General features: G+C 45.6%; 1 protein-coding gene across 3 annotated transcripts in view; it reads right to left on the reverse strand.

The window, feature by feature from the left end:
* Positions 1-4,080: 4,080 nt before the first annotated feature.
* Positions 4,081-15,420, reverse strand: part of TNNI3K (TNNI3 interacting kinase) — a 409,379-nt gene continuing 398,039 nt past the window's right edge. The window contains exons 24-25 of one of the 3 annotated variants that reach the window (XM_068239216.1): positions 9,934-10,013; positions 4,081-4,531 (exon numbers count right to left, since the gene is read on the reverse strand). In XM_068239216.1, coding sequence (XP_068095317.1) covers positions 4,455-4,531; positions 9,934-10,013 — 157 coding nt within the window. In that variant the 3' untranslated portion in view covers positions 4,081-4,454. Of the gene's footprint in view, positions 4,532-9,933; positions 10,014-15,420 lie in introns of those variants that run through there. The other 2 variants (XM_068239218.1, XM_068239219.1) reach the window with 2 other exon arrangements.

The raw sequence follows: 15,420 nt of genomic DNA on the forward strand, positions 1-15,420 counted from the left end.
TTAGGTACCACCTATTATGTGAGAGGGAGATACACGTGCGATTCTACTTATGTCGTGCATCTCCTTAAATGTCCTTGCGGTTTTATATATGTTGGGATGACGACACAAACTTTGAAAAGTCGTATTTCTTCCCATAAAACAGCAATTAGGAATTCCACAGTTGGGCAGACAGTTGCCGAGCATTTTACAGCATGTGGCCATAATGTTGCTCAACTGAGGGTAATGGCAATTGATGGGGTGCCAAAAAATTGGAAAGGGGGTGATCGGGTTAAAGAGCTTCTCTGGCGAGAAGCAGGGTGGATCAGGAGACTTGATGCCATGGGGAGTGCAGGCTTAAACAGATAATTAGATTTATGTTTCTGTATTTAACTTATTTAGACTATTTTTGTATTTAATCTATTCAGATGATAGCTTTCTCTGCGTAATTAATTAGAAGAGGTGTTTGCTCTTATATTTTATTTTTTGTATTTTTATATATACATTTTATCTTCTTACCAGGTAGCAGCATGAAGAATTTCCCTCTGCTGATGTAGACTGAATTTCTGGCGAGCGGTGGGCATGAGTATATACTCGCTTTTTGTTTACTTTGTAACTATAGCGACAGGTTGTCGCATTCCCCCACCGCTGCTCGCCGGCGCTGCTCTGCCTGTTGAATGGCTAGTGTTTGGGTGCAGTGATTGGTCGGCAGAAATCATGTGACCATGATGTCACTTCCGGCTTCCCGAACGGGACAGTGGCAGTTATGAGCGCTGCAACGCTTTCAGTTCTTATGGCAGAGCGGCGGTTTCTGTCTTATCGGCATTGGTGAGTGACTTTTTGAATATATGAGACTTGATTGGTTGCTACATTGTGTTCCAAGTTCTCTATCAGGTCCTCTGCTGCTGACCTATTGTGATTGGTCTTTTGACTTATGTGGGTGTGTTTCATTTGTATATGTAGGGGTATGTTGGGCACTTATTTGTGTAATGCTTTTGTGCAACTTGACAAAGGCCAAGCATGGCCGAAACAGCAGTCTGTCGTTGCTTTCATGGCATGAGCTGTTAATAAAGTATTAAGAGCTATAATACCTTGTCGTGGTGTCGGGCCTACTTGGAATCTATTACTGAAATGATCTATGTATTATTTTTTTGCGGGACAAACTAGGTTTTCTTTGTACAGTAAACGAGATAAACAGAGGAACACCAAGAGCCCCAATAATGTAGTATGTATTGACAAAGGGGGTAATGACAAAGAGTAATAGTTGTTATACTCACAAACATGGGTCACCAATAGGCAACCACTGTAAAGGCAGGTGGGGAGATTATCCTGACCCCACTCAGGAATAAGAAGTCGCTCTCTGTAGATAGTAGAAAAGGGTCGCAGCCCTCCACCCAGGGTGGATACAATATTATATAGGAGAGAACAGAGGCGCCAAAAGGATAAAAGGGGTTTTAAATGAGCTTAAAAGCCAAAAATTTGGTAATTAGAGGAGGCAGTGGTGGACTTACCTCCTCCAAGCAGACACAACACGACTGTACATTCAGTCTATTTATTAACGAACTCAAGATAAAACAAAGCAACGCGTTTCACGGGACAGCATCCGCTTCCTCAGGCAATAGAAAAAGGAGTTACAGCATCTAGCAAAACAAACAACACTCGGCACCTCTGAGGTTCGTTAATAAATAGACTGAATGTACAGTCGTGTTGTGTCTGCTTGGAGGAGGTAAGTCCACCACTGCCTCCTCTAATTACCAAATTTTTGGCTTTTAAGCTCATTTAAAACCCCTTTTATCCTTTTGGCGCCTCTGTTCTCTCCTATATAATTCTTTGTACAGTAGTTTTAGTTAAAAATTATTTTATTTTATATGCATATGAAGGAAAAAAATTGAAAAAAAAATCCTAACTTCTCAGTTTTCAACCATTATAGTTTAAAAATAAAAATGTGCTATTGTAGATAAAACCCACATATTTTATACATAATAGTGTATGTGGGTGTATTTTTACTTTCTGGCCACAAGATGTCACCACATTTAGTTCCTGAGTACTGTAAACAGTACACAGGAACTGTTATCTGTTTACTGTCACTTTTGTGAATGAATGCCGCTGTCTTGGTCACCCCGGCTTTCATTCATTACAGACATTCTGATTGGGTTTGGGAACAAGCTGTTCCCATTCACCGATCACTGAACAGCTGGATTGCGTCAAAAGCAAATGGGAAGCGCACCCGGGATCACGAACTGCGGTAGTAAGTAAACAAATACGTAGATCTGTGCCCCGATCTTAAAGTGAAGTTTACTGGGGTGTAGAAATACGTGGCATGCACAGTAGAACTCGACTGGAACAGTTAGAGAGCTTTTGGAGGCTGAATAGAACAGAGTGGAACGATGGCGAGGGACCAGGACAACTACAGGGGGCTGGGAGAAGCCAGAGGTATGTTAAAGCCAAAGGAAAAACAAAAGGCAGATACTTACCTAAGGAGAGGGAAGGCTCTGGATCCTAATGAGCCTTTTCTGTCCTCTCCCGTTGCCCGTTACAGTGCTGGCTCACCCGTAGAACCATTTGACCAATTTGGTCAAATGCTGCTATCTCCGCCGACGAGAGGAAGACTTTGGATCGGAAGTGTTCGAGAGCCCGAGTGCTCTGGAAGACAGGCCGCTCCATACTGCGCACACGTGCGATCGCCCACTCTCGCGTTTGTGCATGCGTAGTATGGAGCCGCCTGTCTTTGGGAGGACTTCCGAAGTCCCCTGCGCCGGTGGATTTGAACGGAGGAGCTGCCGCCTGAAGCAGAGCACCGGGAGACGAGAGGGAAGGCGCTACAGGATACAGAGCTTTCCCTCTCCTTAGGTAAGTATCTGCCCTTTGATTTTTTTCAAGTGTTTCCCATTGGCTTTAAACTGCTTACTTCTATTTCACTTTAGGTTCCCTTTATCTTTGCTCTCATAGGAAAACAACTAGGGCCAGAACTTCCCAAGCTGGCCAATTGACCAGGGCCAAGTCAGAGACTGTAGAGGTCACCAGTTTACTGTCAGTGCAGTATGAAAATTTAAGGGTTCTCACATTCATTTTTGCCCAGGGTGCCATTGAATAAAATGACCTCAGTTATTTGAAAGCTGAGGTTTGCTGGATCGGAATGTATATAGGCTTCATATTTCAGCCTTCAGTAGATGCTATGGTGGTAAATCACATAATATATATGGAGTGCAGTGTAGGATCATCCACAGGGCCGGATTTAGGCCAAGGCCACCTAGGCCATGGCCTAGGGCACCACAGGACCAAGGGCACAAAAGCAGCAGGCTAAACTGGTGCAGCATTTCCAAGCTTGCAAATGCTGCAATGCAGGGAGATCAGGCGAGTGCCTGACTGCGGTACTCTTCTGCTAGCTGCCTGTGCAGCAGCCACCTTGCTCTCTGCGCACGTTTGCATTGTGGTCAGCTGCTATGGACTTGGGCAGCATTGGAGACGGAAAGTATAGGAAGCGTCTGCACTGGAGGCGAGTGGAGAGATGAGTGACGCTGATGGCTACCGATACTGAAAGAGGAGGGGGGATAAAGGGAGTCATCTGGCTACCTATGCTGGAGAGAAAGGGGGTAGGGGTCATCTGGTGACAATGGCCTTGGGCGGTAAAGAGTATAAATCCGGCCCTGATCATCCACCAGGCAACCTAGGCAGGTTCACATCCCATTCCAAAATAAAATGGTTAATTCAAAAACACGTTCGGCCTTTTGATCGATAAAAAGTGATTGACATCAGGCTGAACACCAAAATTCTATCATCCGAGCAGGGTGGAAAATTTGAATTGATTACACAGAGATTGACTGTCATTTTGGCTGCTTACTATTGGCTGTAGATCAAATGTACTATTTCTGACCATGCGCTTTTATCGTATTATTAAGACACTTTTTATTATTTGATCTGAGGAAGCGGACTGCGGTCCTTGAAACGCATCATCATTCAAGTGTCTGGTTTCTATTAAAATTGTATCATTTTATTTAGGCTACCCCTTCTTATTAAAGGTGAGCCAATTTTGTATGTTTTATCCAGAGGACATTCCCACTTCCACACATCACATCTAAGGGCGCCTCCAGGGAGGAGGAACTCCGCATTAACACAAATCATGTTTTTTTTTTGTTTGTTTGTTTTTAATCTGAGTACACACAACAGAAGTTTACATAAAACACACAACAGTTATTTATTGTTGCAAAACACACCGTTGTTTAGTTTAGACTAATTGATAGAATAACTCTGCTAGGTAAAGCTGCTCCTTTTTTTTGCAGCAAGTGAAAATTGACAAAGTCTCACAGCACCGCCTCGTAATAAGAAAAAGAACAAAACAAGAACATAAAAATGAATTATCTGACATAAATAAAAAAGAGAGGATCTTTGTGTGTAAACACTTCCCTCCGGGATGTCAGGTGGCGCTGCATTTGCCCTTTTACCGCGGATGCGGCCGTCGCCTGTAACGGTTCCATCTGTCAGTTACTGTCTTCGAAACTGCTGCTCCTGCAGCAACTATGAAAACGCATGGTGCTCATGGGATCCGACACGTAACCTGTCAAATGAAGAGGAGCAGAGTCACCGCAGTGCTGCAGACAAAGCTCTGCGCTGAAAAGCCGGCCGCATTTTCAAGCAGAGAGCCATAAAATCAATAGTGAAGTCCGACTTCGGGCGCAGCGCTAAATATACCATCTTACAGCCAAGTCAGCAGAGGCCCAGTGCTTGCCAGTTGTATCAAATGAGGCTTCTGCAGCTATATATTCTGTTTAACTACTTGCGTACCGGTGGTCTCTGGCCCCTTAAGGACCAGAGACAGCTGGTACCTAAAACGGGGCCTACTGACATGTCACTGCATGGACCTGCCGCTCTCGCTGTTCACGCAGCTCACCCGTCGCTGCAGGCCACTCACTCCGCCATCGCTATGACGACAGAGCTTTGTGACCCAGTCAGGAGCCAATTTAATTGGCTCCTGAACCTGCAATCACCGTGAGCCAATGAGATTCGCTCACATTGATCAAGGGGTCAGGAGTCAATGAAATCATATCACAGCGATGGCAAAGCAAGTGGCCTGCAGAGACGAAAGAGCAGCGCGATCGGCGGTAGTGACGGGCTCGTGCAGCGCGGTAATTGAAATCTACGGCCTGGCAGGAATAAGCATTCATAAACAGGGCATAGATGTAAATTAATGTGGTCTGAAAGTGGTTAAAAAAATTGATTGTGTGAAGTAGCCCGGATGAAGGAGATAAAGGGTGTAGGGCTGCTGATACTTAAAGGATCACTACAGCAAAACAAGTAAGCAGTTAAAATCAGAGCCAACAGGTTTTGGACTAGTCCATCACCTCATGGATTCTCAGGGTTTTCATTTGTTTTAAAAAGGATTCTCTGAGTTGCTCCATCCAACTGCCAAAATAGTATGCAAATGAGTATGGAGACTGTCTGGTATCTTACTATTTTGACAGCTAGACTGAGCTGCTAGACTGAGCTGCTATTCTTTTTGTGTAATTTACCTTGCATCTGTCAGGTTAATTCAGGGGCGGGCAAACCACAGCCCACGGGCCACCTTTGGCCTGAGGGCGTCATAAAGGCGACATGCTGACATAAGGCTGCATTCCCCTCCTCTCTCCTTCTCTCTCCCGCTGTCCATGCAGTCATGGGCGTAGCAATATGGATTGCAGAGGTTGTGAGTTGCGACTGTATCAGGGGCCCTTGGGCCAGAGAGGCCCTACCTCAACTACAGTATTAGCTCTCTATTGGTCCTGTGCTCTTAATAATCACTTCTATAGATACTTTAAATAGTGGTAACTGGTAATTATTAACAATCTGTTCCCCAATCCCCATCCCTTTCCTGCATCTCAGACACTGTAGGTGCCATAGGCAGGTATTGGTGCGCCGTAACAATTGTTACGTATAGAGTGCTTGGGGGCATCGGGGCCCACAGCTCCTTAGCTACGCCACTGCGTGCAGCTGACATGCAAGTAGTAACTCACCCAATCATTTGTTCTAGAAGCGATTGCCATGGCAATTACAGCATCATGTGATACACCGTCATTAAGTAACACCGCGTCACATGACCTCACCCAATCGCTACTGGAACGAGTGATTGGGTGAGGTACAAGCAAATCTCTGCAGGAAGTCTGGAGGGAGGGAGGAGGGGAGAGAGAGAGAAAGAGAGAGAGTAGCAGGTTCAAAGTTCCTCAAGAATGTGGCCCGATCAGAAAAAAGTTTTCCCACCCCTGGGTTAATAATCCCTCCTCTCCCTGTACTGCTTGTCACATGACTGCAGAGAGCAGATAACAGTTTGCTCAGCAGCTTTAACATAAAGCCCCACATCCCCAACCATTGCAACCCATAGGTGAGGAGTGGGATGCGACTTTAACAAACGGATTGTAAAACTTGCAAAAAAGGTAGGATACATGCTTACAGGATATGTAAGGGGGGGATAAAAAAAAGTTTTGCTTTACTCACCTGGGGCTTCTTCCAACCAATAGAAGTCTACCTGGTCCAGCGCTGAAGTTCTGCCGTTCTTCAGGCTGCCACTGCCCCCTCCATAATGATTGCCGACCTCGACTGGGTCGTGGGCTGCTGCGCATGCACGGTGGACGCCTCTCGTAATCGCACTCTCACTACTGGTAGCATTCTGCGATTGCGCAGTTTGAATCCCAATTCCGTTTTGCATTTATTTGCATGGACTTAACATAACATTTGCATCAACTCACATTTTTAAGCATCTGAATCACCATTACTACTAGGTCCTTTGCAAGTGATTTATTTTATACCAGATAATAAAAGAGCTGCCCAGGTAAAAACAACCCTGCTAGAAAATGTATTTCTTTTTATCTATCATTTTATCTTCCCACACCGGAGACACATCTGCCATGCACAGTGATGAGCCGGGTGCTCAGCAGTGAAGCTGCACTGTGGGGAAACTTGCAATCAATACCTGTAGCCGCGTGCGATGGAGGCTGGGGGTGTTCTACCAGGCGTGAATTGCAGAATCAATACTGTATCGCTGCAGAAGGAAAGACCGCTGCACAAGATCCACAATTTACATCCCTTTATTGTAGACTACATACAGCGCTGCACACAGTTTACAGCAGGATAGGCAGGGCTGGCAATAGGTGAAAGGAAGCCTGGGGGGAAAAATGAACATGGGCCTTCTTCTCCTCTATAGGATAGCAGTATTAGGTGGCCTGTGTTGCCAGACTCACCTAGATAGCAGTATTAGGCAACCTATGTGCCCCCATCTCCCATACAGCAGAACTATGTTGCCTCTCTGTGAGCCCCTCTGTCCTCCATATAGCAGTAGTACGTGGCCTTTGTGCTCCCCCCATAGAGCAATATTAGGTATCCTTTGTACCCCCTTCCGCCAGGTAGCATTATTAGGTGATGTTTGTTCCCTCCCCCAGCCCCAGATAGCTGTATAAGGTGGTCTTTGCTTCCTCCCAACTATGCAGCAGAGAAGACCATGTCTCACCTGTCCAGCGCCACACTCCCTCTTCTGACTTCCTTCCTCATTGCACTCCTCTCTCTCCTCACCAGTGCCACTTCCCCTTCTCACAGGCAAGTATGTAATGACTGAAGGAGGAAGGAGGCGCACTGGACCGGTGAGATACGATGCTCTGTTGTGTACCATGTATTAGCCCCTGGTTGACATCCTCCTGACTGTGACACCATCCCATAGCCACTGAAAGGGGGGAGTCACAGGGGTCCCTATAGACCTGTGGGTCTTTAGTCATAGCTAGTTGGAGCTATTATTAAAGACAATGGGCTCAATTCTGGTAGCGTTTAGTAAATAATTACCTCATGGAATTGGCTTTACCTCATGAGGGAAATCAACTTCTGAATTCTGGTAGTTTAGGTAAAGTTTTACCTCATGTAATTTCATGAGGTAATTCATGTGGTAATTTTCTACTAAAGATGTGTGGCATTTAGTAGTGAAATACCTCACACTTGAATTCTGAAGTGAAATAAGGTGCGTGTTTGCATGTCTTTTACCTCACATAATTAGACCTACTTCTACCACATGATAAATGCAGTGCTGTGACAGAATTGTGATATCTGTCACATAACTTGGAGCCTTTTCAGCTTGTTCTGTGTTCAGGGCCCCCATATTTTGCTGAAATAAGTAAAAGTGATCTGACCAACGAATCCCCCCTAAGCTTCCATTTTGTTTTAAAAAAGAAAAAGTGCTCCAAACCCCGTACAATCCTTCATCTGCTGCGCCCCCACCCCCCCTCAACATTTCCATTCCCCAACCTCTGGTTGGAAAAAGAAGTGAAAAAAATGCTCCAACCCACAGTCTCTATTTTTAAAAAAATTAAGTAGAACTGCGGAAAACACAGATTCCCCCCCTCCTCCTCTGGTTAAAAGTGCTCCGAGGCCCCCCCCCCAGCAGCCTCTAAAAGTAAAAGTGCTGTAACCCCCCCCCCCCCCCTCCAGACCCCCAGCCTCTAAAAGTAAAAGTACTCACACCCCCAGTCTCTAAAAGTGCTGACCCCTCCCCCACCCTCTAAAAGTGCTCCGACCCCCCCCCCCACACACACACCTCTAAAAGTGCTCCTACACCCTCCCCCTCCCCGAGCCTCTAAAGGTAAATGAGCTGGATCTTTTTTTTTTATAATGGATGCCTATAAATTTACTTTTCATAGGTTGCTACATAATCAGATACGCCTTCCCTCCTCAAAAAACAAAAACAAAAAAACATCTTCCAGAGACTGTCCTAACTTATGGAAGACAATTAAAGACTATTACTTATTTGCTGCATGCTTACCACTGAAATCCCTCATGTTTTACTTCACTCTATGCATTTACCTCATGTTTTACCACATGTTTTACCTCATGTTCGGAAATGGAGAAAAATCTTATCAGAATTGATAAAAGAAGAGGAAAATCATGAGGTGTTTTACCTACAAAAAATATTTACCTCACATAGCTACCAGAATTGAGCCCAATGAGTCTGAAACGCGTCAGTTGCTCTACCTGTCTTTTTGAATTATCTACCTATGGTGTGCTGCAGGCTCTTGTGCATACTAGCATTCTCCCTGATTTACATTTTGAAATTTACCTCTGGTGGCAACATCTTTCGTCTTTTTGGGGTTTTTGAAAGTTCCAAAGCCAGTGAAAATAATGCCTGGTCTCCTGCCTAGCTAAACAGCCTAGGCTAAGCATCACTGGGAGGGTGGGGCTACATACCAATATACAGAAATATATAGATATAGGAAGTGGTTCTGATGCTGAAACCAGTGAATTACCATAAAAGTGCGTATCCTGAATAATTTACTGCATTCTACTATACTATATGTCACTACGAACGGTGCCTCCTTAAAGTAAACCTCCAGAGTAAAAATCTACTCAGCAGCACTGAAAAGGCTTGGTATTTCGTTAACAGTTTCACAGCATCAGACCTTTGTTTTTCTTATAGAAGTCTCATTTTTAGCTACATTTTTATCTAAGCTCCGCCCCATCAAAGAAAACTGCCCGGGCAGTTCCAACGACACATAAACCGCCGCCCTACACCTTTTAGTTTTCGATATTTTCGTGATCAAAATCGCGGAGGCCGCAATTTCGATCACAAAAATAGTGAAAACTAGAAAGCGTAGGGTGGCGGTTTATATATCTTTGGAAAGAGGAGAAAGAGAGCTTCAAAATGGTATGCATCTTTCCATAGTTTCTGCACTGCTCGGAGTCCCTTTAAGCGGTTAATAATTATGGAAAAAAAAAATGTTTATTTTTGGATTGTTTGTTCCATTCTCAATCTTCCTGATGATCTGTTGTTTTTCTCTATCGTTCTGAGAGCACTTCTGATGTATTTATTTAAAGAGCAGCAGTCTAGGGCTTTTGACTGAAGTAACGCGCTGTTCTGGCCTCGAAATAAACATCCCGGCTTTTCAGCGCTCCTCTTGATACAGAAAAACATGGTGATTATATCATTATGTCCATAACTGCTTTACAACTTACCATTTTTGTCTATCGGTGGGTACTGGAAGCTTTTCCGTAACTCCTCCAGGGTCAGACCATGACCGGAGACGGCATCAGAGCTGGAAAAATAAAAGCAGATAAAAGTTGTTTGTGATCAACGAAAAACGGTTGTGAGTGACCTTTTAAAAACTTAGTAAAGTTGAAGTATACGTTTCACTACAAAAAAAGTTTTAAGACAAGACAGCAGACTGAATACAGAGACATCCAGCTCACCATCAGAGCTCTAACTACTGTATAGGTTAAAAGGAACCCGAGGTGTGAGACCTATGGAAGCCACCATATTTATTTCCTTTTAAAGGACACCTGAACTGAGAGGGACATGGAGGCTGCCATATTTATTTCCTTTTAAGCATAGCAATACCAGTTGCCTGGCTGTCCTGCTGATCCTCTGCGTCTAATACTTTTTAGCCATAGACCCTGAACAAGCATGCAGCAGATAAGTGGTTTCTAAAATTTTTGTAAAATCTAACAGGATTCTTATACTTCCTGTACTCTGTTTCCTTCGCTCCAAACAAAAAAACGTGGAGGTGGATTGGCTTCCTTAAAGAGTGGCCCTAGGCTGTGTTGGGAACATCAGACGGTGACTACAGTCAGGTGATTTGAGCTCTTTTATAGGACAGGTGCGAGGTGTAAAAAAAAAAAAAAAAAGATCTACTTACCCGGGGCCTTTCTCCAATCCCTGGCAGCCAATCTGTCCCTCGCCGCAGCGAAGTTCCCCTTTAAGTCTTACGCACAATGTGCTTGATTCACTAAACCGTGATAACGCATAGCACGGCTGCGCTAGCGTTTTTGCCTCCGTTTTCGAAAATGCGCGCAAAAACGCTAGCACGCCCGTGCTTTGAGTTATCACGGTTTAGTTAATCAAGCCCAATGCGTAGAGTGTAAGGTATTTCATGTGATGTATTGTATTCTGCTCTACTCATTATGTGGTAAAACTTTACGCAGGTAATTCTGCTTAGCGCAGTTTACTGCCTAATATACCCCATAGTGTGGTAAGCAAGCATGTTGCAACGCAAATAATGTCGTAACAATAGACCCTGCAAGGGATGCCTCCGCAGGGGGGCCCAGAAGCCACAGGGGGCCCGTGGGGGGAAAAGTTTGAGAGACTGACAGCTAAGGGCACAGAGAGAAGAAACGTATTCTGCTCTCGCACCATTGTTATATTGTTTTCATGTGTCCACAACACAGATAAGGACTCATACACACTCTGGAATTTGTACACTGTCCCTGCTCCCTAGGGTTCATAAAAAACATCTGTCTCTCACTGCTGCAAAGATCTGATGACTGCATGTACAATCTAACAAAGAATAGAGTCACATTTTGAAAAAAAGTTGTAGACTTTCCCCTTTTCCACTAGATTCTTATCACACAGGCTAATGACCTTATGGCCTCTAATTACTTTTACAACACAGCAGAGTGGAGATTGATGTCTTACTGTTGCTGCTTCATTGAGAGCTTGTTGTCTCATGGCCCGTACTCACGGGCTGCAGAAGTGGCCTGTCGCCAGCACACGTGAGCGTGCTAGCGACAGGCCGGCGACAGCTTCTCTCCAGGTCCCTCCGCGTACACACGCGGAAGAGGGACCAGCGGCGAGACGGAAGCTGTCGCCGACGTTCCTCCTCCCCCCGCCGGAAGCTTCATTCACCTCTATGGAGGTTGCTGTCGCTAGTCCGCGTACTCACGCGGACTAGCGACAGTTGCGGCGGAGGTGCGGCGGCGACTGTTGCCATGCGATTGAAACTTTCAATCGCATGGCGACAAGAGCGGCGGGCGACAGTTCGAGGTGCGCGCGCGTGCGACGGCCCATACTCACGGGCGACCTGTCGCCGCAACACGCGCGCGCCGCGTGTTGAGGCGACAAAAGTCCCTCGTGAGTATGGGCCATCATACTGAGTCCAAGATCCCCTAATAAGAGTATCAATCAGTGACATTCTGAATGTTTTGCCAAAGTTTCAGTGAATAATATATGTTATGTACAGCATGTCATTGTTGTTTCTCCATATAGCATGTGCTCTCATGTAGTAAAATAATACGGCTGTGTGTGTATGTATGTAATGGGAGCAGAGCTGCAATGGGGGACTTGTCGGCTGCAAAGGGGCTGGAGGAAGCCCTGGGTAAGTAGATCTAGGGGTAGCATAGATTGCCTGACATTTCCTTTAAGTCTAAGTGTTTTTATCTGCATGGGGAAAACACATTGGTCCTCAGTTTTCCGGTGTAGACAGCGAGGGGGATGGGGGGCATCCAAAGTTCTGCGCGCGGGGGGGGGGGGGGGGGGGGGCATCCAAAGTTTCGCAGGGGGGCCCAGTGATGTCTAGTTACGCCCCTGGTGTCACGTTTTTGGAAGTATGCTTGACAGGCAAACTCTCCAACCAGAATTTAGTAAGCATAGTCTACAAAATGTTACCTTCATGAGTCATGGGATGTGCACACAGCCTGGCTCTGGGGCACAATGCTGCTATCCTGTAGCACGATTCAATAGATTTTTTAATACATTTCATGCTGAAACTTATTGAAAATCTATTTGCAACTTGTGGCAGAAATAGAGACAGTGTAAATCTTCATATGAAAAAAAAAGACACACCTTAATCCAGCGGTTGCTGGTGCAGGATCCTCGGAAATCGTAAGAAGAAGAGAAGTATGGATCCGCACACAGACTTATGCATTGGTCAGCAGTCAGGATTGGTAGATGACCATGGTCTTGACTGTCCGTGACAGCTGACTAAATGTGTGCTCTAAGGGGATACCGGTCTGGGTCAGGATGTTGTCCTTTCCCTCCGTCCACCACTCCCTAGCTCTCACCCTAGCCTTTGTCAACACATCAGAGGGATATCCTCGCTCAAGAAACCTCTCAGTCATCCTATCAAGTTGTGTGCGGTGGTCTTCCTCATTGTTGCAAATCCGTAAGACCCTCCGATACTGTGATATGGGCAATGGACTGGACATATGGTTGCCAGGCAACCACCAGATACTTCAGAGGATATTTCCGGACGGAAACAACTGCAGGCCATGAGCAGGGATATGTCTATGGTTACGCAGATGCACATAATTGGACGCGATACGAGCGAGCCATCACGCTTGCGATTACGTGGATGCGCCCGTTTGGACGCATCACGGGTAGACCATTCCCATCAGATGTGAGCCTTGCCTTGCTCATGGTGCAGAAGGGGGACCTCCGCCTTACTTGCCATGAAACAGGAGGGAGCTCCCTGCCCCTAGAGGACAAGCGGAGATGGTGGGAATTGCCATGAGGGAAACAGAGTCCTTGCAGAATCTTTCTCCCAAAGCTGCCACACCCCCTCACTGGAGACTGCATTGTAACAACTCTGGGGGAGTGACTATCAAAGATTGACAGGTATCTCCTTCAATCGTTTTGAATGCTCATTTGCATAACAGCTTTGTGATTGTGATTGACAATACCTATTGTGTTAATTGACTATGTCAGCATTTTGGGTATATATTGTTTGCAGCACTTGGGTTGCACATGTATGTCTGTTATAGCTTTGATAAAGGGAACCTCACCGGCCCCGAAACAATCATAAGCATACGGTCAGATTATTGTGCGTGTGTGATGGGACAATACAGGTTTCACTGTTCCTGCATAAGTCTGTGTGCGGATCCATACTTTTCTTCTGATAAATAGAGACAGAAGATCGGTAGGACAGCCAGGCAACTTGCATTGTTTAAAAGGAAATAAATATGTTGGCCTCCATCTCCCTCTCACCTTAGGTTGGACCACGGCCTTAAATCCCCCTAGTGACCAGGCCATTTTTTTACAAAATAGGCCACTGCAGCTTTAAGGGCTCTTTTCCACTAAGGCGTTTGCGATGGCTGAATCGCAAAAACGCAAACTGCTAGTGATTTTCCAAATCACTACAGTTTGCTTTTAACAAAGGAATCGCGGTAGGTCATTTCTACTAACGCGATTCATTTTTTGCCTGATCGCAATTGCACGGCGGAACAATTATTGCCGCAATTTTGCTATGCAGTGCATAGCATAGCAAAATCGCGATCGTAAACGTCGGGAAATCGCCGGGAATTTTTTACCTTTTGCTGAATCGCAATCACTAGCGTTCAGCGTGATCGCTAGCGATTGCTAGTGGAAAAGAGCCCTAAGGCCTTGCTGCAGGACCGCACAAGTGATACTCCCCCCCCCCTTTTTCTGCCCACCAACAGAGCTTTCTGTTGGCTGACTGTGATCTCTCCCAGTGTGTTTGCTTTCTGTTGGTGGGCTGTGATCTCTCCCAGGATGTTTGCTTTCTGTTGGCTGACTGTGATCTCTCCCAGTGTGTTTGCTTTCTGTTGGTGGGCTGTGACCTCTCCCAGTATGTTTGCTTTCTGTTGGTGATCTGTGATCTCTCCCAGTATGTTTGCTTTCTGTTGGCTGACTGTGATCTCTCCCAGTATGTTTGCTTTCTGTTGGTGGGCTGTAATTTTTCCAAGTATGTTTGCTTTCTGTTGGTGGGCTGTGACCTCTCCCAGTATGTTTGCTTTCTGTTGGTGATCTGTGATCTCTCCCAGTATGTTTGCTTTCTGTTGGCTGACTGTGATCTCTCCCAGTATGTTTGCTTTCTGTTGGTGGGCTGTAATTTTTCCAAGTATGTTTGCTTTCTGTTGGCTGACTGTGATCTCTCCCAGTGTGTTTGCTTTCTGTTGGTGGGCTGTGATCTCTCCCAGTATGTTTGCTTTCTGTTGGCTGACTGTGATCTCTCCCAGTATGTTTGCTTTCTGTTGGTGGGCTGTGATCTCTCCCAGTATGTTTGCTTTCTGTTGGCTGACTGTGATCTCTCCCAGTGTGTTTGCTTTCTGTTGGTGGGCTGTGATCTCTCCCAGTATGTTTGCTTTCTGTTGGCTGACTGTGATCTCTCCCAGTATGTTTGCTTTCTGTTGGTGGGCTGTGATCTCTCCCAGTATGTTTGCTTTCTGTTGGCTGACTGTGATCTCTCCCAGTATGTTTGCTTTCTGTTGGTGGGCTGTGATCTCTCCCAGTATGTTTGTTTTCTGTTGGCTGACTGTGATCTCTCCCAGTATGTTTGCTTTCTGTTGGTGGGCTGTGATCTCTCCCAGTATGTTTGCTTTCTGTTGGCTGACTGTGATCTCTCCCAGTATGTTTGCTTTCTGTTGGTGGGCTGTGATCTCTCCCAGTATGTTTGCTTTCTGTTGGTGGGCTGTGATCTCTCCCAGTATGTTTGCTTTCTGTTGGTGGGCTGTGATCTCTCCCAGTATGTTTGCTTTCTGTTGGTGGACTGTGATCTCTCCCAGTATGCTTTCTTTCTGTTGGTGGGCCATACCTCGCAACTTTTTGAGATGAGAAAAAGGGACACTTAAGCCACGCCCCTGCCACACCCCTGACCACGCCTCTAGTCACGCATTCCATAAAGATTTCATAAGAAAAATATGTTGCTTTATAATTCTAACCACATTGGTCCTTTCTATCCCGGTTCATTTTCCTTCATATTAACATTTTAA

Source organism: Hyperolius riggenbachi, chromosome 6 (assembly GCF_040937935.1).
Source record: "Hyperolius riggenbachi isolate aHypRig1 chromosome 6, aHypRig1.pri, whole genome shotgun sequence".
Lineage (NCBI taxonomy): Eukaryota > Metazoa > Chordata > Amphibia > Anura > Hyperoliidae > Hyperolius > Hyperolius riggenbachi.